The sequence below is a fragment of the Phoenix dactylifera genome, chromosome 1 (assembly GCF_009389715.1).
Source record: "Phoenix dactylifera cultivar Barhee BC4 chromosome 1, palm_55x_up_171113_PBpolish2nd_filt_p, whole genome shotgun sequence".
Classification (NCBI taxonomy): domain Eukaryota; kingdom Viridiplantae; phylum Streptophyta; class Magnoliopsida; order Arecales; family Arecaceae; genus Phoenix; species Phoenix dactylifera.
The window spans coordinates 35639995-35665867 of record NC_052392.1 but is presented as its reverse complement, the minus strand read 5'-3'; the positions used below and the strand labels follow the sequence as shown (position 1 = coordinate 35665867).

General features: G+C 38.0%; 2 protein-coding genes across 2 annotated transcripts; both read right to left on the bottom strand.

Moving 5' to 3' along the window:
- Positions 1–2636: 2636 nt before the first annotated feature.
- LOC103721373 (putative UPF0481 protein At3g02645) lies at positions 2637–4477 on the bottom strand. Its single transcript, XM_008811547.4, has 2 exons — positions 4062–4477; positions 2637–3933 (listed from the first exon to the last, which is right to left on the bottom strand). Exons 1-2 carry the CDS (start codon positions 4475–4477, stop codon positions 2637–2639), a joined length of 1713 nt encoding a protein of 570 aa, XP_008809769.3.
- Positions 4478–7223: 2746 nt separating this feature from the next.
- On the bottom strand, positions 7224–13010 carry LOC120112470 (putative UPF0481 protein At3g02645). Its single transcript, XM_039131987.1, has 2 exons — positions 12584–13010; positions 7224–8517 (listed from the first exon to the last, which is right to left on the bottom strand). Exons 1-2 carry the CDS (start codon positions 12937–12939, stop codon positions 7224–7226), a joined length of 1650 nt encoding a protein of 549 aa, XP_038987915.1. The 5' UTR covers positions 12940–13010.
- Between the last annotated feature and the right edge of the window lie 12863 nt (positions 13011–25873).

Here is a 25873-nt window from a genome sequence, read left to right as displayed (position 1 = left end):
CAAAGAATAAAGGAAGGGAAGGAACAGGGAATGTCTGCCGTCCGCCTCCTCCTCCCGAGCAGCCGCCGTCCGCCGTCTTCACCTTCACCATCTCCCTCTCACTCTCGGTCATTCACACGCCCTCCCTCTCTTCTTTTCTTCTTCTTCCTCTCCTTCTTCCCTTCTTCTTCTTCTTCTTCTTCTTCTTCCTCCCCTCTTCGATTCCTTACTCCCATCCGAACACTCTCTCGCTCTCTCCCACGCGCCCTCTCTTTCCCACGCCCTCTCCTTCCCTCTCTTTCTCTCTTCTTCCTCTCCTCCTCTTTTTCCTTTTCTTCTTCTTCTCTTCCTTTCTCACTCGAACTCTCTTCCTCTCTTCTTTCTTTCCTTCTTCTCTTCTTCCTCCTCTTCTTCTTCTTTTCCTCTCGCCCGAACTCTCACTCTCTGTCTTTCCATAGAGGGTAGGATGAAAAAAATAACAAAGAAAGAAAGAAAAGAGACGGAGGAGAGAAAAGAAAGAAGAAAAAAAATTACAAGAGAAGGGAAGACTTTCTCTCCCCCTCTCTCTCTTCTCTGTCTCTTCCATCCGGGTAACAAATGTGTTAGACGGTAAAAAGGCCATTTCCCTTTTCTTTTTTTGATGAAACAAAGGGCATTTTCCCTCCTTCTCACACTCTCTCTAAGCTAGACGGGTCTATATTGCGCCAACTCTCACCTCCCACTCTTTGACCGGATACAGAGAAAGGTTACTGGGCTAAATCCTTGTTATCATGATAACTAGTGTAGGAATGAAGATTTTAGGATTTTGAAAACTTTAGAAAGAATTTTGGAATCTTTGAGAATTTTTTGAAATTAATTTTAAAATATTACCATGCCACTGATTTGATATATGAATGTGATCTTGGATTACTAGGTCCCGAGGAGCCCCAGAGAGGTGCTTAGACTGTTGAGTCGTTGACATCAACGAGGTAAGTAATATTTCCACTTTATATTAATTCATTAGAATCAATTTAAAATTTCATTATCATTAAATGATACAAATTATGATGGATTCAAATTTAATAGTAAATGAAATCCATTCAAATATGGTTAATTAATTGATAATGTTAGTTCTATGATTAAACTGTATGATGATACCTGTTATGATAGAATTAGGCATATAAAAGCTCAAACGTTGCATAGTTGATTGGACATTTTAAAATAGTTTAATAAAGAAAAGAAATGTTTATATATATATATAATTCTTTTGTGTTTAGCGAGGATGCTGTGGTTTAAATTAGGGCATGTATATAATTCTGTATCTATTATGTGTTGGTAAGATTTTAGATATTTATATAGAGTTAAGAAATCTAGAGAGAATGCTGTGGTTTAAATTAGGGCATATGAAAGACTAGTATGGGCATTTATATAATTCTATATCTATTATGTGTTGGTAAGATTTTAGATATTTATATAGAGTTAAGAAATCTAAATAATATTTACTGGTTAGTCTTTTCGAGTAAGGTTCGAGCCGTTACAAAGACAATACATTTTTATTTTTTACTCCAGAGTAGCATCACCAAAAACTATGGAAAAAAAAAAGTGGACTGAAGAACAGGGAGGAAGGACCCACGCTTTTATATATTAATGAGTTCCTATTTTTATTGAAGGTTCTAAAGTTAGTTAAGTATATTCCTTTGTTTTTTGTACTGAGCTTGTTGCAAGCAGCTGGTGTGGGTCTGCCAAACTGCTCACTCCCACAAGGACAAAATTCTTATTAAAGTTGTTGTCGCAAGCAACAACTAATAGGATGGTTTTGCTGCTGGAAGTAGGACCTGTATTCGCTGGCATTGTTGGACCCTCTTTAACTGTATAGTACGATATGTGCATGGATTAATTTATAGTACATATAGGTTATTTTGTACGACCATTTGATGATTCTTTATGAGAAAAATAATTATTTTATAATTGGATTTGAATGTAAACGAGGGTCGTCATCAAATATGATGTACTATACTGGTCTACTGTATCAGGTATATATTTGGTTCTGGATCTTGTAATATGAAGCTTACGAGTATCAGGCTTTAGAGAGATACAAGCAGTTGCTGATGCCTGATATAGTTAATACATTTAAGTATTTAAAAGCATGCTTGACTTGAAATTTGTCCGTGTTCTTTATAAATTTGTACGCACTTCCGTTATTAAAGAAGAATATTCTTTAATCATTGCATGGCACAGAAGGGTTACGCATAAAACATGAGAAGCCAAGAATGTAAAAAATTAATTTGGCCACCTATCATATCTCAAACGCATATGAATGGATCTCTCTGTACTCTTTTTTTTTTAAAATATATATTTTGTAGATGCTACCTTCCAAACATAGGACCTCCCCTCACCTCATGTTCTAAGGGGAGGTGTGCCAACCAAGCTAGTTCTCTTGTTTCCTTGCACTCTAAAAATACAAGTTAAACTTGAGACTTTTTTATTTAGGCTATATATTGATAACCTAGTTTGCAAGAAGGAGAAACCCTGAATAATTTTCAATTTTGACAATTAATCAATGGACAAAGTAGTGATCAATTTATTCAGACCAGCAACTGTTGTTGCAAAACTTACAATAAGAATTCAAGAAGAGTTGGATAACAACATTAGATATTCAAAGCTAAATAACAGAACAACTAGTTGTCTTCAAACTTCAGGTTACCAAACCAACGACTGCAGGCATAGACTGAACAGAAGGCCTGAAACGCAGTCATTAACAAGAGCAGAATGGCTGCTAGAAGTGTGAGGAATTTCCATGAATTAAAGACATATTTCTTCATAAGCTTGCTTGTCTTGATCCTCCAATTCTTGTTGTAGTACTTATTCACATCTTCGATAACTCTATCTAGCTTTGGCACCCTCGTTAGCCTAACCGATTTACTCATGCCATTCCATATATCAGATACCTCTTTGTCGCTCTTCATACGGTTTGAGATGATCCCACTTTGCCGCAGAAGCTTCACGTCTTCCTCGGTGTCTATGATTCCATTCATCAATTCGGTGTATCTTGTAAAAACTAGTGGCCCAAATATACCTGAAGCTTCATATGCTACCAAGTTCCTCAGTACAACTTCTGTATTAATGTCCAAAGTCACAGTGGGGAGATAAAATATACCGGATTTCATGTCAAAGCTAACCCCGTTTATGCCCTCATGAGTCCGAGCAAACTTTACACCGGCATCAACAAGCTCGGTTACTGAAGGAATTATTATCTCCTCGATCAATGGTGGTTTGTTAATATTGGTAGTTGAGTTCAATTCTTCACTTTTGGAGTCCGCATTTGTTTGAGAGGAGAAGAACTGCTCGACGAAGTTAGTGAAGACTGAAAGCACAGGCAACTTACTGAGAACCTTCCATGGGAGTTGCACTAAGAGCTTTATGGGCCTTGAGGTCAGGACTTGTTTAACATAGCGGATCGGCACAAAATTTAGACCTGATACGTTATTCCAAAGTGTAACAAAAACTCGTTTCACTTTGCCGTAATTCTCAAATTTCTGATCATTTCGTTTGCTTTCATCATCTCGAATGACTACTTCTATTGATTCTATTTGGCCTTTACATTTAGGAACGACCATGTGGTAGAGGAGTTGCAGCAGGTGCACATGTTGCGTGATATCGACTATATTACCTACCATCTTGAAGGGTGAAACTTCTTTCATGAAACTCTCCAATATTTCTGATAGCACTTCATCAGCAACTTGTGTCGATGAGCACTGGAACTCTAAAATCTTTCCTAGAAGAAAAAGAGGTACCTGATTCTCTAGCATCATGATGTCCCTAACTATGGCATTGTTTACCCAATTCACTTTAGAGAACCCGTTTCCTACAGCCTTAACTTCTTTATCACCAGGATGGTTTTGAAGGAATTCGAGCAAGAAGCACACGTCAATGGCCATCATCCATGCTAAAGTCTCTCCATTGTAATCAAGGTACCTGTCAAATGTCAGCATTCATTAGTATAACCAAGATGTTCTACTTCTAGCCAGCAACAGAATCATAACGGTTTAATGGAGCAAAGCTTAAGCAAGCCAACTGCGTATGATAGGCTTGAACTTTTATACCGGTGATAGGGGGCGCGGATCTTGTGTTCGAGTTCAATGAAGCAATCGACGATGAGCTCGAATCTAAGGTCTCTTAAAGCTTTTGCTGTTCTTTGTGCAGAGGCAATCTTGTAGCGCTCCATATCATAGAGCTCGGGCCGACCCTTGTGGTAGGGGCCAAGGGCAAAGAGCTGGGGAACGTAAGCTTCAGGGTTGGTTGAGAGGAGGGACTTGGGGACATCGAAAATTGCGACAGGAACGCTCGTGTCTTCCTCTTCGAGCATCTGTGCGAAGGCATGTCGGACGTGGACCAGCCACCGGAGCTCATCGAAGTGGGAATTGTTGGAGGAGGGCAATGAGGATTGGTTAGAGGCCATATTCTTCTCTGTGCAAAGCTTTCTTCTGGTTACAGTTTCGATTTGCTCCAACTGTGTCATTTTATGGACGGAAAGAGAGCTTTTTATACAGCTTCAATATGAACTAACAAAGGAAGATATCTTTACTTTCTTTGTGGCTTACTACTTTGATGAATAAAAAGATGGTGTGACTGATCAACCTTTTGCCTCAATGTTTTCCATGTGGTTTTAAGGTTGTTATCATGGGGGATAGCAAGAAGGTGATCCAAGAGGGAGGGCCTTCTTGTCATCGGATGACATGATGGGGTGTTTGTTTAGCAGCTATTAGTGGGAAGGGACATTTCTCTAGGTTCTACTATTATGCAGTAAGAGTATACGTACGTCAGGTCCTCATTTGATTAGAAGCCTGTCCGCTGCTCCATGTCAATATGTGATCTGGCCAAATAGGATAAGCATGGTTAAGAAAAAACAAAGAAGGTGGAGTTGCTTTTTTTTCCCCCCCATCAAGTTAGGTGCAATATGGCTCATCACAAGGTGGAAAAGATAACTTTTCTTTTTCTAAAGTAAATTCTTTCCTGCTTCGCCATCCAGCGGAGCAGTTAAGAGTATTTATTCTTGGTGCGTGTTACACGTGAATAGTATAGTTTGGCTTCTTGGTCTAGGGAAAAATCTTTATATAGTTCTAGGCTGACCACCTATAAGCTGCATCTGTTTCATATTGGAAATATTTATTTTTATTCCTTTTAAATTGAAAGAATTATACTTCAAAAATGTTGTTTTCACAATTTCTAAAGATTATTTGCTGATTAAATTGAAGAAAATGAAGAATAACATGTATATGCGATATTTTGCCTTAAAATTCATATGTCGAGAAAACTATTTTCTTGTGTAGAGCCTTCTTATGCATCTTGGAAACAAATGATGCTTGTTTCCTCGAGAACCAAGCATGTGGAGGGAGATTGCTCATTTACTTGGGTAGTGTATAAGTCTACAACTTGAGCTATATATGCATGGGTTGTGTGATATCTTAGTAAGTTCTTTTACTGAATTAGATGACAGCTGGGGCTGTTGAACAATAAAAATAACTTGTGTATAGGAAATTCCGACACCAATTGTGTAGAGGATTATTCTATCCTTAAAAAAAAAAAAATTTGTAGGGGATTCAGGAACATGGTTTAGTGGCGTCTTGTTCAGTCAACACTAAATAATATAGAAGGCAGCTTGCTTGTTTTTGTTGATTTGTCCAACAACTATAGATATTTTAATTTGGTCAAGGTCTACGCATATTTTTTTTCTTGATGTAAAGGGTCTAACCATGTTATTCACACTGTATGTATTGAAACAAGTCCATGGATATTTTTTGAATGAGTTAGCTAGGTTGCCACTTTAAGCTCAATGATGACCACATCTATGACATTTCGCTTGTGGAATTAATAGACCATAAACGAGCCCCTACAGTCATATTTTTGAGGTCATGCTATGTGGTCCAACCATGACCCTGCATGGAAGTTTCATGCCACTCGGCAAAAAGGATAGATGGTGGGGTTGTAGCGCCAAACACCAATCCCCACATGACGTATTGGTATGGCGCTTTTTTATTTTTTAATTTTTAATTACTGTTTTATTTTTTATATCAAGGTTGGGTCCGGTTTTTTTTTCTTAATTTTACAATGTGCATCGCGTGGGAAGGGCAAAGTAATTTGTAAGGCAGTATATTATGTGACAAAGACATAAAAATTCTTGGTGAGCGAAGCATGAAGGAAGCCGAGGAAAGTTGCACTTACAAGGGTAGTCAAACACTCCATAGCAGCGATAGATCCGAAGAGTTGCATTTGAAAAATCCAAGGTTGCCCCGAATAGAGTGGTCCAAACCACTGGCCAACCTCTTTTTTAAAAATTAATATGTTTTTGCAGAAATTAATTCTCCATCCTCCCAATGTCCACGGTATAACAAAATCTTCCTCTTCCTCTTGATTGGAACTGCCATTTTTGGTGCACAAATATCGCAATTCCTAATTCTTGGTCCCTAATAGTTATTTCAATATTTTAAAATTTCAAAGATGCCCCCACGACCCCCACCAAAATAGTTACAATGCAATATTATATGTAAAAATCTTAGAAAAAGATCTAGTTCAAGATCTAATCTATTATGGCTTCTTCACATAGATATAACAAACACTAAATGAGATTCAAGTCTATTAGATGCTTTACATATTGCACACTATAAGTTTTCTAGAATTTTTTATTTACAATTTTGATATTTTCAAAATATAAATATTTTTTATGGCAGATTAGAACATGTTTTGTTTTGATTTTAGAAAAGGTTTAAATTTTTAACATTTATGTTATGAATAATTCTGCATTTGATTATTAAATAAAAGTAGACTTGCATAAATCCAAAGCCTAGTAGGGCCTTGTAGGTTTTTAGACTAATGACAACACATAAACATACATGCTTGCTTGACACAGCATGGCTTGGTCTGTCATGTAGTACACGTGCAAGTACTGTTTCATGTTGGATCATGTAGTGATATGCGCATGCGCAATACGGACGCATGATTGACTAATGTGTTTGGCCATATTGCTATTTAAAATTAAAAAATTAAAATTCAAAATAAGGTGCCAACCGTCCTGATTTATTTTGAATTTGACTCTTGTATTTGTAATGTTTTTTTTACCGAGTTTACTCTTGCATCTGTAACGCTTGCAGCCTAGGACCTCTCATATCATGATGTCATGAGGGTACCACCCTGACCACCTAAATCCCATAACTTGCACACTTCTGAAATCCACATAAATTCTAAAACTAAGTAGCATAAAAAACACTTCACCCTAAGTTTGTGACATTGTCCCTGCGAGATCCACAGCGATAGACCGAGCAGAAGGCCTGCACGCACGTCAACAGCAGGAGCAACATAGCAGCCAGGAATGTAAGGATCTGCCACGACCCAAACACATAGGTCTTCATGATCTTCCGGGCCTTAACACTCCACCTACTGCTATGAAACTTGTTCACATCCTCCAACACTTTGTCTATGAAGCCTACTTTCGTCAGCCTCACCGATTTGCTCATCCCATTCCAGAGCTTTGCCACCTCCTCATCGTTCTTCATCCGGTTCAAGATGATCCCTCTCTGCCTCAAGAGCTTCACGTCCTCCTCAGTGTCGATAATCCCATTCATCAACTCCGTGTACCGAGTGAAGACCATTGTCCCCGACTCAACTGTTGTCTCATAGGCTACTAAGTTCCTCAGTAGGACCTCAGTGTTGACGTCCAAACTAACGGTAGGGAGATGAAATGTGGCAGTTCTCGAGTTGAACGATATTGTCGTCAAGTCCCCCTTAGTTGCTGAGAACTTCACCCCAGCATTGCTGAGCTCAGTCACTGAAGGGATCATTATCTCTTCGACCAAAGGTGGTTCGTTACTAGAGTCTTCGTCTTCTGATTTCTCATCACCTTGGAAGAAGAAGAGCTTTGCAACGCGAGCAGCCAAGATCGAGACCCCTGGGAACTTGGAGATGATCTTCCATGGAATCTTCACTAAGAATTTGATTGGCCTCGTAGCAAGGACTCCCAAGATTTGTAGGCCCGACGCCTGACTCCAAACCGAATTAAAGAATTTCTTCACATAGCTAGGATTACCCGTGGGCTTCGTGTCATTCAACTCAGGGATGCCGATATGGACTTCGGTTTCATCGATGGTTTCGCTTGCTTCCTTGGCATTGGGAACAATCATGAGATAAAGTAGTTGTAACAAGTGGGCATGCCTTCTAACGTCGATGCTTGAAAAGTTCTCCATCATTTTAAATGGAGAAACCTCCTTCACAAACCCTATCAACATGTTCGAGAGCTCTTTATCAGCACTTTGATACGAAGGGCATTGAAATCGTAGGATCTTTCGTACTAGAAAGAGCGGTATCTGGTTCTCGAGCATCATGATGTCCCTAAGGATACAATTATATGCCAACTTCATCCTTGCAGCATCAACCATATGGGACATTGTTGGGACCTTTCTAAAGACCTTTCCCTTTGCATTGGAATAGTTGCGAAGGAACTCAAGCAAGAAGGACGCATCGATGGTCATCATCCATGCCAAAGTCTCACCATTGAAATCAAGGTGCCTAAACAGCATCATAAGAACAAAGGCTTGATTAGAACACTAAGGACCCAAAACTAATAAAATACAAAGGAAAATGCTTTAGTAACTCAAAAGTCATTCAGCTGGGGTCTTCTGTGGTCATTGTTCCCTTCGAACTGGCATCATGAAAATGTGCCATTAAATGAAGCAAGTGATTGGTGCAAGGAACCTGAGTGACTTTGTGAGTGATTTTTCTAGGGTACCGCAGCTTTGATCCATTCGATTATAGTTTCAAAATAAATTTTAAGATAGTTTTTTTGGATTTTATATTACAGTTTTCTGAAAATGAAAAGCCATGTTTTTATTGTTTTCGAAAATGAAAAGGTCATGTGTTTGGGTATGGGGTTTGAATCTGTATACAAGTTAGTATAAATACATTAAAAGAAATTGTGGCTAGTTAGTATAGATGGAAAGACCATGTCTTATGAGATTTTGTCTCTTGGGATTCATGAACCTCAATTTATTATCTTTGAATAGGATCTTAATATGGTTCTTGAATTCCATGAAGAGTGTGTTTCTTTGTATTATAGTTTAGGTTTATAAATACTTCTTTATAAATTCCATGAAGAGTGTGTCCCTTTGTATTATATATAGTTGAATTCCATGAGCCTCTACTATCAATTTAATTTTCATAGAATTCCATGTTGGACAAGCATGTGATATAAGATTTATTCACCACTTTTGTAAAATGAATACTGTTTAACAAAATATCTACGAACAAGTTTTTCATAAGATGGAAATATATGTGTGCATATACATACATACATACATATATATATATATATATATATATATATATATATATATATATATATGCATTGTTGTTAGTGTTTATGATTAGACAACACCCCATATGCATATCAAGGATCAGTACCTAACACTAGCATTACTACCATGGCAAAGCTATGCTTCAGCATGATACATTTGCCCCCGTAATTAGCCTTCTTTGGGATATTTTGTTATGCGGTATTTTAGCTTTTCACTCCTAATTATTCTCCTCTTGATGTAACATAATCTTATTTACTTTATGTGGATTTTAGCTTGTGGATATGTTAATAATACTAATTGCAAAATCCATGACAAGTAATGCATTTTGTGTATCTTGTAACCTATCAATTTTCCGATTAAAAATTTTATTGTTAATTATATGATTTGCAAAATCCCTAACAGGTAATGCAGATTGTATAATAAAAATAGGATGAATAAGTGTAAATTAATTTATCATGTTCTTATGATGTTCCAGTGATATTCGGGAATCCCCAACGGGTAAATGAATGTTGTGGATGCCACAGAAGTATGTAAATTAATTGTGTATGTTTATGGTTAACATGAATTTCTTCGCCTGTACCAAGTGGTGAATCTGCATTTGCTGAAATCCTAAAATTTGATGTATCAGATGGTATACTAATAATATGGATTAAAAATAAAGGATTGATATGCTTTTGGGGTGTTATAGGTATAAGGATACTATATATGTTGATCAGCTTCCTAGCAAATCTCAATTAGTGACTAATCAAGCAGAGATAGCCAAATATGGGGAAGATCTAAGCAAGTACAAGAACTAGAAATTAGCCAATGATGTTATTAAGTCTTATATCCTTAATGGACTGAGCAAAGCCCTCTGTATTACTTATTATTATACTAAGACTACCAAGGAGATATTGGACAAATTGGAGGCAAAATATCAATATAAGTCTAATGCTCATTTGAATAACTTATAGAAATGGCTCTAGAGAGCTAAACGTGAAGAAGAGGCTGATGTAAGAAAATATGTTAATAATACGGTTGCTATGGTAGATAAATTAGTATCATAGAATGAATCTAGACAAGAAGACTAAAGCCTCCACCATTATTAATCCCTTATGAAATCCTGTAAGTATATAGAAAATTTCTATACTTCAGCTAAAATTGAATGCCGTTGCTAAGAATAGGACCTTGCTCGATATGGTGAGGTCAATGTTAGCCTTTGCATATTTACCTACTTCTTTTTGGGGTGAAGCACTTTTCATTACAGCTCATGTCCTAAATAGAGCACCTTCGAAGTTTGTTGAAAAGACTCCCTATGAACTTTGGTGTGGAAGGAAACCTAAGTTAAATTATATGAGAATTAGGGGTTGTGTTTCTCATATTCTCATTCTTGATCCTAGCTGAAATAAACTTAGGTCCATAACAAAGAGATGCTTGTTTATTTGTTATCCTGATTTTTCAAAGGGATATAGATTATTTGATCAAGTGGATAAGACCATTACTAAAAGTAGGCATGTGAAATTCATTGAGAATAGATTTGATCATGGTGAATGTCTTGGTGAAAAGTTATATCTTGAAGAAGTCAGTGACTTTCTTCCATTTGGAATTTCTTTGAACCCTGTTGACCAAGCTCAAGTGGCTTCTCATAACATAAAGGAACACCTTGCGCCTATACGAAAGGGAACTAGAGAAAGGAAACAAAGTTCAATTTTTCCCCTTTCTGAGTTCTATACATTTGTAGGTGATATTTTTGAGCAGATAGGATTAGATGAGGACATCTCAAATTCAAAGTCTTGTAAAGAATCTATTACAAACGTAATTGCCAAAAAGTAGAAATTAGCAATGGAAGAAGAAATCAATTCAATACACGAGAATAAAGTGTGAATCAGTTAACCTAGTGAAATATAAGTGGATATTTACAAGAAAGAGGAATGCTGAGGGGAAAGTTGAAAGATTTAAGACTAGATTGATAGGGAAAGATTTTTTATACAGGAATCTTACTGATGATATTTACATGGAGCGGCCTATAGATTTCATTGAAGCCAGAAATGAAAATAAAATATGTAAAATAGAGGGACTTAATCTGTTATTGATGTATTATGAGATTGAAGTATAATGATTTTTCTGAACATCAATAATAATTCCATGAAATGCATATATGGTGATATGTGTTATTACTATTTATTGTTGTATAACTAGTTATTAATTGAATGGATATTTGTCAGTGCTCAAAGGTACGCCTTGAGGTCCAACTTCTTTATTAGGTATACATTTGTCGGTGTATATAAAAGAGTGTGATAGGGGGTGAGGGTTGGATTTAAATTGTTCAGGCCTATGGAATGTTTGGGGAAGATTTCCTTAGTGGCTAATACTCAAGTTTGAATGGTGGCTAAGTAAGGAAGAAATAATTTAGTATCCACTTTCACCAAGCGAGGCCACTACTACGAAGTTGCGCGGATACGATAGCTTTCTTCAAAGACGGGGATGAAGGATGTAATATGAACGGTGGACCATTTTGTTTTAACATGTACCAATTTGATCCCTAGTGTCTAATCTAAAAGTATATATATTGTGTTGGCCCAAGTTAACTATATCAGTATATACTAGAGTGTTTGAGATAATACCCGTTATCGAAGCTTTTGTTTTGAATTGTATGTGTATATATCTTTATTTTGAAACCAAGTGGAAGATTATTAGATTTATGGTTTCGAAAATGAATTTTAAAATGTTTTTTTTGTATTATATTAATTTTTGTTAGAAAATAAGAATACATGTCTTTATTGTTTTGGAAAATGATAAGGCTATGTGCTCGGGTGTGGGCTTTGAATCTAGTATACAAGTTAGTGCTAATACATTACAGGGAACAGTGTCGAATTAGTGTCCTTGTGTAAGAGGTGGAAAAACCATGTCTCTTGGGATTTATGAATCTCAATTTATTATCCTCAAACAGGGTCTTAATGTGGTTCTTGAATTCTATGACGACAGTGTATCTCCTGATATGACGGTATAGGTCTAGAAATACATTCTTTGGTCCTACAAGTCGGGTATACTAGAAAACTTATATAGCCTGGTCGTAGATATTATTTTCCACTATTTGGAGCACTAGTTCTGAAGATGAAAGAATTTTTGGGATCATGCCATGTATGCGAATTATAAAATTTGTTTTGGAATCTATGGATAGAAAAATAAATATTTTTCTAACAATTTTGTAAATAGCTAACATGCTCAAATATAAATGATTAGGCATTGAAATAAACAACTCGTCACCCTAGCTAAGAGGCTAATAGAAGAGTAGAGGAGACCTATGGTAGTGGGATCTAATCGTGTGCTCTTTTTTAATGAAGTACTCGACAAGTTGTCGGAGTTTGATGCTTTGGAGCTGCTTCTGTGTCCTCTTGGCGGTGGCAAGTTTATAGCGCTCCATCTCGTAGAGCTGGGGGTGCCAGTGGTGGTATGGTCCGAGTGCGAAGAGCTCGGGGTTGTAGGCTTCCGGCTTGATGGAGAGCAATGTCTTGGGGACGCTGAAGACCGAGACGGGGATTTGGACACCCTCTTCGACCTCCTCTTCAAGGGTGCTACAAATTTGGGTCACCCATCGGCGCTCGTCAAAGAGGAGAGAACCATTGGAAGAGGCAATTGAGTTGTCGCTAGAAACCATAGTCCTGCAACAAAGAATGGCACCTTGGGACAGTATTGTGCATGGGTGGGTTGGGTTGGGTGGCTTCTTAAATTGTTACCAAGGAGTGTTGAATTTATTTATCTATTGATTTATTTATTTCGAGGTCAAGGTTTAGGTTTATTGACGTAAATGGATTGTGTCTTTTCTGTGCATGTCCTCTATAACCAAGCAGGCATTTTCCATGTGTTTTCGAAGACTCACTAGATGGTTCGCTCTCGTTGCTTCGTGACTTCTTATCGCCTTGGTATTTGAGCATACGTTGCGTGTTAGGCAACAGTTCATGGAGGAATAAAATCGCGTTGAAAATAATGCAAAGTCCCATTCGATGCTCCAGTTGGAAACTGCTGCCGAGACTTTGTCCTTTTAACAAGCGGAACCTATGGTGCAGCTTACGTGGAGGGTGCTGTGCATCAAACGATGGACCACTGCTGAAAAAATGGACAGCCATCAAATAATGCGCATTGTATTTGACATAATATAGACCATCTTGTTTGATGGCTCTCTTATCTCAGTTGTTGGCCATTAAAAGCTGCACGGTATTCTATGGTGCGGTCCGTCGGTGCATTGCATGATTCATGCTCCATTTGGACTTGGATGGTGGAGCTTGATGTAAAATCTTGTTTGGACTTGGAAGGTTGAGCTTCTTGTTAAAATCTTATTCAAAGGACGTGATCAAGTAGATCTTTGCAAATAGGACCACGAGTTGTATGAGGCTAGCGATTGATCTTGGCTCCTACCGAAGCGGTCCATTGAATCTTGGACATGGCAAGTTCTGTCTTATCACTTACAACAAGTATTGATGATATTTTTATTGTCTCCTCTACTCCCCAACTTGATGTCTCTCTTATCCTATAATCCACTTATATGAACTCCTCTCCTTCGGTATTTTCTTTATTCTTGTATTATGTGTAAGTCTAGTATACAGAGTAATCGGTGTACTCGACCTGTGTTTTTGTTTACCATTATCTTGGGCATGCGATCGTAACAATATGGTATCCAGTGGACCAGAAATAGAGAAACATGATGTCAAAGCCAATGATATGATATCCAGCTGCGTACCGAGATGCTTGGTTGTCGAGTTTACAAGGATAATGTTGCCCTAGGTGCCACAGAAGGACTGCAAGAGGGTCCCACCTCATTCCATATTCCAGAGTTAAAAAAGAGGGAGCCACACAAAAGTAGTACCGCATGGCACAATTTTCCTCCTCCAAGCAAGAGTTTGATGACTACTACTTAGTACTTGATCATGTGTTATTTATGTGAAAGCCGGCAAAGAGGGAAATATTTTCATGCATCCGGAAAGGTGAAACTCTTCACTTGGTTTGGCTCTTAAAAAAGAAGCTCCACTCGGGAGGAATCGGATCTATGGGCCATGTGTTTTTTGTAGGGATGGGTAGGAATCCGTCGATCTCTTCTTGTGCGCTATCCTTTTGCCGAGAATTCGCGGAAGCTGCTTCGAAGATCAAGCCGAGGACGAGCTAGAAATATAAGAACGCCTTCTTGATGGGACCGTGGCGGCTAAGATTAAAGATCTTGGGACCTTTGGATTCCACGTAACACGGCAAGATACGCCGAGAAGATAATAAAAATTTAAATATAAATTTATATAATAAAAAATAATTTAAAAAATTAAATAAAAATATATTATTAATAAAATATATTTAATAATTATTGATAATTTTGATTTCAAAATTTTATTAATGAAAAGAAATTCTTTTTTCTAGATTTTTGAGAAAGAGAAGGTATTTCCCTTCTAATACTTTCTTCTTTTAGCAGTGTAGAAATTGCCACTCCTTACACGTGAATAGATTCATTTTATCTATATTTACATTTCTCATACAACTATGGCCCACCTATATATCTAATTTGGACCTATTTTTTGAAGAGTTATATTTCAAAAAAATATCAGGATTTTTAGGAACACTTTTTTCATGCCCCGACCTACGGCATAGCCATCAACCTTGGCCATTCCTACATCGATCACTCTAGCACCATCTTCATCTCTTACCTCTGATCCAAATATCATTCTTGTTAAAAATACCAGGACTTTGGTGAGTCCGTTTTGCTCGCCTTCTTCCTCACAAGGGCTTAGAGACCGAAGTTCAAGCGCAGCTAGCAGCGCGAAACCACTTGGTAGAGAGAGGCAGATAGCGGCATAGGATCTCTACACGTAGAGAGGTAGATAGCGACGTCGGATCACTAGATAGGAGAGGCTAACGACAACGTGGTGCTTCTTCTGGTTCCGATAGTTGATGTCAGTGAGGAGGCTTCAACCTAAGAGGAGTGCCGCCTCCCCATGGAGAGTGCTGATGATACTGAATGTGTCATTGGATTCCTCCTAATCGAAGGGTGAGAAGGAGAGGTTCATTTCGTTGAACTTGATGCAGTGCTTTTTAGGGGTGGCGATGCCCAGGTGGAAGGCTATAATAGCCTCGAACTCCTTCTAGCGCTTGTGCTAGCGGCGACAAGAGTCTTCACCTTGGTGATCTTAATCAACGGGCATTTTCCAAAAGACTACTTCAATGCTTCATTGGCCAGCACGGCATCCCTCATCGAAAGTCCAGCACTCACAATAGCATGGCTTTCTTAAAGTCCCGAATGAGCTCCTTTTCAAGGGTTTTGAGAAGATCCTCACCATAGCCTCGGGCATAGGAATCATGGATCTAGCATTGCTAGCGAGATGCATGGAGCATGATGTGCAGGCCAAATGCCCGTGCATGACCTTTATCACATGTAACGGGCAACTAAAAGTGGTCCATTCGCATACTCAAATTTCTCGGCAATGAGCCCGACCCTCACCTATATAAACTATTCTCAGAAAATCCTCTAGTAAGTGCTCTTGAGCTCTCATACGCTCTTATGTTGTCGCTCTACCGCTTTCACAATACTTTCTCTGCTCTTGAGAATCTGTTTGACTTAGGCATCAAAAGATGCCCCACTGGAAAGCGGCCAATATTGGAGTCATCACCATTCGACTATAACGACCACCACTTTGCCACCTCGAAGGCATATTGTGATCTTTGGCCAACCTCTACGTCTAAACTGCCTTAAGTTCAGGTGGGGTAATGGCAATGAAATAATATGGGAAGATGGCTTACCATTGAGAAAGTTTTTGTTGGAAAATATTATGATCCTCTCTTGTAAATGCAGCCTTAGACAGGGCAACCCCCTCTACCCATACCCTTTCATACTCACAATTGGTCCTCTCAGCAGACTGTTAAATAGAGCAGCTCACTTCAATCTTTTTGAAGGGCTTGGAGACCTTAATTTGGACCATTGGTGGGATCAAGATACTTCAATTTGTTGATGACATACATATCTTTGCTATACCTTCTAAAGCAAAAGAAGAATATTTTTGTCCTCAAGATAGCTCTCTACCGTTTTGGATTAGTTTCAGGTCTGTCCATCAACTTTCAAAAGACCTCGATAGCCTTCTTAATTAGGCCCTCCCTTCCTGTGTCTTATTTTGGCCTCTCTCAAAAGCCTAATCGACTCTCCAAATTTGATTGGCTTCCCCTGGTAGCCAAAAGGGAGTTGAAATCTCGATTTAGAATGGGGGCTAGGTGACCCTTATAAATGCCATCCTCCCCGCTCTGCCCATTGTTATATGTCCCTTTTCAGACTTCCAGCATGGGCTATCAAAAAAATTCTCTCTCGAAAAGATCCATCCTTTGGAAGAGCTCTGATAATGCTGAAGGGATCTTTTGCAAGATCCACTGCGACAAAGTTTGCATGGCTAGAGAAGAAGGGGGTCTCATTATCGAAAATCTCAGAGATTTCAACCATGCACTGGTTTCCAAATATGGTTAGTGGTTCCTCAAGAAAAGAACCAGACTTTTGGAGAAGGCTATTATCTTTAGTTTACTTTAAAAAAGTTGGGCTCTCTCGTTGCTGGAAACATAAAAGAAGGTACTCCGACTTATGGCGAGATATTATCTGTTGCTTGCCCTCCTTTTGGAATAGATCTAAATATATTGCTGGAAATGCTATGGATACTCTATTTTAGAATGGCTGCTAGAACATGGACTCTCCTTGGAATGAATTCTTTCCAAATTTATTTCAGGCCTATCATTCTAAATGAGAGAAACTTGCTTCATTCTTCAACTCAAGATCTCAATGCTGGAACTGTAGATGCTCTTCTCCCCTCACTCCTCAAGCTAGGTTGAATTGGATAATTTACTATCCTTGTTGGCTAATTTTCAGCTTAGCTCTACTCTAGATAATCTTTTTTTGATAAAGAGGGAGGCAAAGCCATGCGGCCTTTATTAGAAAAGAAAAAAGTTATAGAAACTATTTACAAAAGATTTGCACGAAAGAAAAATACAAAAAAGTCATAAAATTATTTTACAAAAGATAGTGGCATATAACTAGACTTGTTAAATTATTAAACAAACTGAACAATCTTATAAGTGATTTGAAGGATCTCTTTATATTCAATGTGCAACTATATAAGCTCAGTATTCTGATATGAGTCAATATTTTTCTAAATAAGATAAATCAATGTTCCTCAATGTGCAACGCCAACGTTGCGAGGTTATTCCAAAGTTTGAAATGAGGATCTAGCAGCTTTTCTGAATATAGTTGCTTCTAGCTAAAAAAGGTTGATAAGATTTTCTGCAAAATGCAATAAATAGAACTTGATTTCTTTAAAAAAATCCGAGCATTTCGCTTCTTCCATATTTTGAAGGATCTATGAACCAAATGGAGAAACAGAAGATTCCAACAACCAAGAACTGCAGATCAATTGATTGCTGCTATCTTCAATAAGAGCATAATCCAGTAAAGGGACCCTAAGCCGAGAATAAAGACCATCCCAGATGGTGGAAAGTACTTTCCTAGAGATCCGTATCCTTTATTGCTACCTTTAGTTAGTCATACTAGAACGAGAGAAATATCTAAGATTTTTCTTCATAAAAGCTCCTCTCTTTCTGCTACAGCTATTACAAAGTTTACATCTCTTTAATAATTGGTCGATCCTTTGCAGCCACAAGGAACTACTCGGCTCTATCAAGGTCTGGGAAAAGATCAAAGCATTCTACTTAAGCTTGGACTACTTTCTTCTCCAGATTTATTGGACTCCTAGTGCGATCCTCCTGCCCTTATCTTCTTCTAACAGAGATGTCCTGCTCTTTACTCATGTAGCAACGTTATCTTCTTTCCTATTTGTGGCTCTCCCCTTTGCATGTTCTTTGGGAACTCTCTTTCTATATTTGAGCTTTATTTCAATAAAATTTGGGTGATTGCATGGTGCTCTGTCACACAGTCTCCCCATACTTCAAAAAAGAAAAAAAAAAGAAGAATGTCCTAAGAACATCTCACGAGAAATCTTGTTATACATTAGCAAAAATTAGGATCAATTGATCAAAAATGCAATTATCGTTCTTTCCTTTTATGTTGGTTTATTTTTTTAACCTCTATCTTTTACATTAAAAGAAAGCAAATTGTGTATATGATATTATTACAGCATAGAATTATGCACAATCTCGCTTATTATAGCATATACAATATTGGATATCACAACTGTCATATATTACATGCCCAATTTTGGTATGATATCACAGTTGTCACATATTACATGCACAATCTTGGTATATCAGCTTAGATTAATCTCCAAAAACTATAATATCTTTTCTATAATTATGGAATTTTATTATTATATTCTACTATACTTGACGCTCAACTTATATATAAAGCACATCAATGGTATGAATAGTATAAACAATTCAAATCATATGTCCAATATAAAATTTTCAAATAGGAGGGTCATTTGGCAGCTTGAGTATCCGTTGAATTTGGTACACAAGATTCCTTTTGAAAGGTGATTTCTAGTATTCCGATTTTTCTGAAATTTTAGGAACTAAAATTACCCTCTTAAGAAAGAGGTCTTCCTCTGCACTACTAAGTTCTTCCAACCATTAACCATATACATTGTAGATTGGATAAAGTAACCGGGAATCCAAAGGAGCCTATCCTCATTCTTTAGTGAGCTCAGATTTGGGCTGCAATATTGGACCCAACATCAGCCTCTCTTGGGCTAAACTTCGGCTGCACTGGCAAAATAAATTCCAAGCTTAGGGCAAGCTTGGCTCGGGCTAGAATGTCGCTTCTTGAAGCTGGCTTCGGTTCTAGCACAGTATACAGTCGTAACCCAATGATGCTGTCCCATTCCAAACTCAAAAGAAGTGAAACTTGGGATTGGAGTCTGTTTAGCAAATACTCAATAGCCCTTGTAGCCAATCGTGGATCCTCTCTAGAAGCACTTTATTTCTGCTGCAGTGTGGTTAGGTAATCTTCGGAGTGAAAATTTATGTTCCCACTCCACACAATTACATCATTTGCTGCTATATGATTCAAATTATGATGAGATATAATGGAAACAAGGGATTTTAACCTTGGTCATATCTCATCAGAGTTGGAATAGTAAAGGGTTAAAGCCCCTGAGTCTTCCCATGCATCTCATCAAAGTTCAAATTGTAAATAAGCACTGCATGACATGTGAGGATCTAAACTGCATCCTTGGCATGTTAAAAAAGATAAAATAATAACCCTTATTTGCCCAATTCAACCTAGTCTAAATTTATTTATAATTAAATATTAATGGTCAAAATGGTTATTATTTACCATGATTACGGACAATAAGAATATATTTTTTTTCGCTCAAACAGAGAATAAAAAGGAGCTGACATGCACATCCGAGTTTAAAATCTTGTTCTTTTTTGTGGTCAAAAATAGGAGGGGGAGGAGAGGAAACCTGAAGCCCCCACTGGTCCCCCTTCCACCAGAGAATGTTCGATGTAGGCCGTAAGTTTCCGCATACCCTCTCCGACCCGTGGGTTCCTTACTTACGTATGAGTACGTCACCCAGCGCTACCTCAATCGGTACCGGCAGACCAGTAGCGCTTCTATCGAAAGCGTCCAGGCGTGGGGTATCCGGTCTCCAAATTTAATCGACACCTGCGCGTTTCGAACCTGAACCACTCCGATGGAAACAAAGCCCCGTTCCATCTGTGCTACTACCTTGGTGGCCAAAATCTTTTCTATTGAGATAAACAATAAGAATGTACTAACTGTTATTTCTGTTATACAATAGCTATTGCAATAAAATAGCAACTAAATAATAGATTTTTTTCTGAAAAGCCCTGATAAGGATACGCACAACATAATGGGAGGCATCCAAAATTGTGGTAACTGTCAATATAATTTTTCTTTTCTTTAATTTTTCTCTTCTGTAAATAAGAACCGTTGGAACTCTATCGTCAATATGTGAACATAAAGCCTCTCCTTAGGCCGTAACTTTCTTTCTTTGAAATAAGGTCAAAACATCTCTTTCGTTTTAATGTAGGCAACGACAGAGAAATGGAGCATGCATGAACAATGTGGCAGAATCAGCCTAGGCTCAGTCGAGAGGCAGGTAATGACTTCCAGGAGACTGGAGGTTGAGAGCAACGTACAACAGCGGGGCATTTCATATGCAAGTGTTTCCATGTCTCACAACCCATAACAATAGATAGTTTTGTCACACCTCGAACCTAGCACCTAAGCTAGTCCCGTGATACAGCTGCAGGAACTCTAGAGCGGTATCCTAAAGATCAATGCAAAATCTATGATAAATAAATTTTCAATAACTCTAAAACTTTAAATCAATAGTTAATAGTCAAATAATCCAACTAAATAAATCCACTATAATCAAACAATTAAACTTGTTCAATTATAAAATATTCAATTATTCATTTGGTATTAGAAAATTAGCTAACAAAAGACTCCATCACTATGAACTTCATGCCCAACCTATTTAAAACTACGCATCTTGTGACTCTGAAAAAAAATAGAACAAATGGATATGAGCTTCTCAACCCAATAAGAATTTTTTCTATGCACCCATGTCTTTATAATAATAATAATAGATGAGAGATTATCAAATGATTATCACTTATATAAATTCCATGCTATAAAATATTATGATCATAAAACGTTCGTAGCAAACAAAACATCTTTTAGTGCAATAAATCACATCAAATAATTATTTCAAATTAGCATATATCAGATATGATAATATTTAGGTTCTCACATCTAAACTACCACAACTATGCTTCCAACTCGTGATGGGGCATCAATAAAACTACATTTTTGGCCCATAGTGAGACATCAAGAGTATCATATTATATACAAGTACCACATTTCTGGCTTATGGTGGGGCTTTAACAATGTGGCTAGTCTAGAGCAGCACAACCAATCATGTAGATATACAATTTGGTTATATGTTTGTTAAGTAAACATAATTCAAGATTATACTCTCTTGCAAAAAATTGATGCATGTGTCAAGTCTATGCAAACCAGAATCAGTAATATATGAAATATAAGTTCATAAAGAACTACATATACTTAATAGGTAAGCATATAATGAACAATTATCATATACTACATAAAGTAAAATTACTGATAAACAAAATAGCTTTTATATATATAGGCAATTAATATCTGAAAATTTTTAACTCTACTAGTGACAAACTCAACTTAATCTAAACCTAGATTTAAGAACTGGGGTGTGCAATACCCTGGTCAACACTTTCTTTTCCAGATGGATGCTCCTGTATAGAGTTAAAACCATAAAAGGGATGATCGACAGTCCGATACCCTCTACTGGTCACTGGGGGTTCATTACCAATTTCCCTAAATCCCTTCCCTAAAAGAGGAAACAAGAAGGGCTTTCTCTTTCTTTCTCAAAATGAAAGTGTAGAAAGGACCATACGAATGGCGTTAGCTAGAGGAGGGCAACCCAGGGCGGTGGTGGCTATGGCAGCAATCCACAGTGGTCGCCAAAACATAGCCATGCCTAGCGATGGCAGCCGGTCCGACCGAAAGAAAAAAAAAAAAAAAAGGAGAAACATGAGAGACCCTGTTCCCCAAAATTTGGCTACTCGCCGACCTTAATCGGGTCAAAGAAATGCAACTTGGGACACTAGGTTGCTAAATGGACCGAGCCCTCGCAACGCTGATGTTTACCTCCACGTTGAAGGTGAAAAAGTCACTCATAGGTGGATCATGCACGAGGCCATTTACAACCTCAACATTTTCAAGCACAACCCTTTCACATTTAGCTACTTATTAATGAAAGCATAGCTTCTTAGTAATGTTTGCGTCCATGTTAAATCTTGATGTTTACTTCAGCAGTTGATCAAATTTTATGTTCAGAAGGTAAAAGCTTTCCTTCTACCAGACTGGCTGAAGTGCATCCTACCTTGTTATGTTGGGCCAAGCCAAAATAACAACCTCTGGCCAATATGGACTCGGTCGAAAGAATTATGAGCTTTGGCATACAAAGGGAAAGGAATTGCCATATATATGAGTTCTAAAATGGTTTCATGTCGTTGTAATTAAACTTTAAAAGAAATAGATAACTAGGGATTGGCCTACGGACCTTAACACTCAACGCATTTAGATATCGAAATCCAAGAGCATTAGATGGAGCTAGCCTAGTTCAGTTACTTTATTTCCTTCACTACAGATTAATTTACTTCTAATGCGGGCCACGTCTACTCTGTCTTGGGTGGTCTCCGCGGTGGCTGGATTGTTTGGACCACCGTTTGGAAGAATCAACGATACAGCTATTTGATGTTGACGGCTTCTCCACCTTAATGCATTGAAATTGAGCTACAAAATTATGTATCTTAGAAATATTGGAATAGTACTGTGGTCCCTACAGCAGGACCACATGCCTATTTCTATGGAAGGTGGCCCGGGAGCGCTTGCCGACTTGAGCGGTGTTGAGCAGACGAGGGCTACACATTCCTCCCAGTGCTCGGCATGTCAAGGCAGACGAGACAGTGGATCATACAGTGTTTCAGTGTGTGTGGGCGAGAAGGGCCTGGAGGCTGGCTCCGGTGCCACAGGAGGTTTGGAGCCGGAGAGACTCTTTCCTACAGACCATCTTGCTTTGGTCTAGCACCCCTCAGATGCGCCGGGTGGCCATAGGAGCAACCTGCATTGCTTGCCAGATCTCGTTGGTGCGGAACGCTCGGACCTTCGGAGAGCATGGCCTGTCCCTGAGGCTTGTTGTGGAGCGTTCAGGAGCACAGACAGCTGAGATTATCCAAGCAGGAGGAGATCATGGGCCTTTGATAGCTCGGGACACCTGGAGCTCTCATATTGCTCAGGAAGTGCTCCGTACGGTGTATTTCACCTGGGAGCCCCCACCTCCAAGTTTTCTCAAAGTCAATTTTGACGGAGCTGTTTTCGAGGGCGGCAGGAAGGGAGGAGCATGCTTCATCATTAGAGGCCCGAGTTCCAGGGTGGTAGCTGCTGGAGGTTGCCAGATCTTTGATACCTCCATGCCGGGAGCAGCGCTGCGAGCGGCCTGGACCAGATTATGTCACGCTAGGCAAGCGCTCCGGGCTACCTCGATTATTTTGGAGGGTAACTCAGCCACCGTCATTAGTTGGGTCCAAAAGAACCCCAATGGAGGGGGAGGAGGGGTACACCCCTTACTTCAAGATATTTGGGACATGGTGCGTGACACAGTGGCCTTTCAGGCTAAACATGTATACAAGAGGCCAAAGAGGCAGCAGACTGGGCGGCAGCGTATGTGGCGAACCATTTAGGAGACACCTTGTGGGCAGGGGAGGGAGAGTTGCCTAGGACACTGTGTGATTTATTGTTTGCTGACTATACTAGGTGTATTCGTTCTCGTAATATATGAAATACCTATTTTTAGCAAAAAAAAAATCTTGAATCAATCTAAACGCAACCGGGTTTGAACCATTCATCCTTGGCCAGGTTTGGATCCAACAGCTATAATTGACTGAATGGAATATGTTTAAGAGAAGCAGATCTATTAACCTAAAGATGATTATTCGGCTCGGAGCTGGACAATATATAATTAAAATTGGGGAAAATTGTGACCTCGCTTGAATCTATTGATTGAATTTTTTATAGAACCGAATGCTAGGGAAGGCAAGCAGACTTGAATCCATCCTGATTCATTTGCAATCCTTGTTGTTGTATAAATTTAGGGATCACATAATAACCTACATCACTACTCATAATATTTTTCTTTATTAGCATGATCTTATATCAACCTATATTATTTTTCTTTGTTAGTATGATATTGTTAAAGTGATTTAGGAATCACGTAACAACCTGTATTATCTATAGTATTTTTTTTTATTAGCGTGATGCTATATCAGCCTATATTATTTTTCTTATATGAAGTTTGTAACGAGTATATATAATTTCTGAGATGTACCGAATGTAAAGAAATAGATCGATAAAGTCTCTTTTCTCACTCACTTTTTTTTCTTATTTTTTTAAAAAAAATATTTTAAGACTTTTTTCAATAAAATAGAGGCAAACATCCATGAGGCCGATTTATAATGCCTCGACAAAACATCGATCATGGCTAAGGTTAGACACATTAATAAAGAACTTAATTTTGATTTTTCTTGGCCAGCTTCAATAGACAACATCAATAGGTGAAGAAACTAATTAAGGGATGCATGCAAATTTCTTGGTTCTCCCTATAACTTCGTAACTTAATCTTTACACATGCAATCCCTCACAAATGTTTAATATTTTTGTATGAATTCCTTGACTTTTCTACTTATGTCCACGTATCTAATAAATTTGTTCACACTTCGAATTCAGTACTTCAGTTGTCCATATATACCGAAACGTGCATCGCGTGCACCTTCAAATCATCATCTGAACCATAAAGATTGCTTTTGTTCTGACGATCGAGCACCACATGCTGCCGCTTCTTGTGGATCCTTCCAATTCTTCCTTCTATTCCCCTTGCAAACTTTAATGCGAAATTAATTGACTCTGAAATTGATCTATCATTGTGGTCCACGAGAGCCAATAATGTTTTTATATGCCTCCAATGACTTGTTGCCAAGACACCAGACATCAACTTTCACCAATAAAATGGCAATACAAAACAATAACAGTAAGGGTGAAAATGGATTGACATCAGTATTGGGAGAGTTTGTACATACATATGTTTAATCCCATATATGCAATACACTATATAGATCTTAGGTATCTATATAAGGTCAAGGAGTCCAAATAATACCTTCTGGCTAACTTTTGGATGAGGTCTTGAGTTATGACAAATGGTATTGGAGCGGATTTGGCTCATGAATTATGTGAACTAGGGAATATTGCAGTATAGATTTATTGGGGCGGACAATATGTTGTAGTTAATTAGATTTGAACGAATTGTTGTGTAGCTTTGATTTTGGGTTGATATAATTTTGTCAGACCATAAAACCAATATGAGTTGGCTTCTACTTTGCCAGCCACACATACATTATCACCTCTCTCTCAAATTCATGACTCGTGGATATGGACGCTCACAGCGATTGTCACACCTCGAACCTAGCACCTAAACTAGTCATGTGACATGGCTGCAGGAACTCCAGAGCGGTATCTTAAAGATGATGCAAAATCTAAGATAAACAAATTTTCAATAGCTCTAAAATTTTAAATCAACAACTAATAGCCAAATAATCCAACTAAATAAATCCACTATAATCAAACAATTAAATTTGTTCAATTATAAAATATTCAGTTATTCATTTGGTATTAGAAAATTAGCTAACTAACTAAAGACTCCATCACTCGAACTTCATGCCCAACCTATTTAAAACTACACATCTTGTGACTCTGAAAAAAAAAATACAACAAATGGATATGAGCTTTTCAGCCTAGTAAAAATTTCTACACACCCACATCTTTATAATTATAATAATAAATGAGAGATTATCAAATAATTATTACTTATATAAATTTCATGCTATAGAATATTATGTTCATAAAACGTTTGTGGCAAACAAAACATCTTTTAGTGCAATAAATCACATCAAATAATTATTTCAAATTAGCATATATCAGATCCGATAATATTTAGGTTCTCACA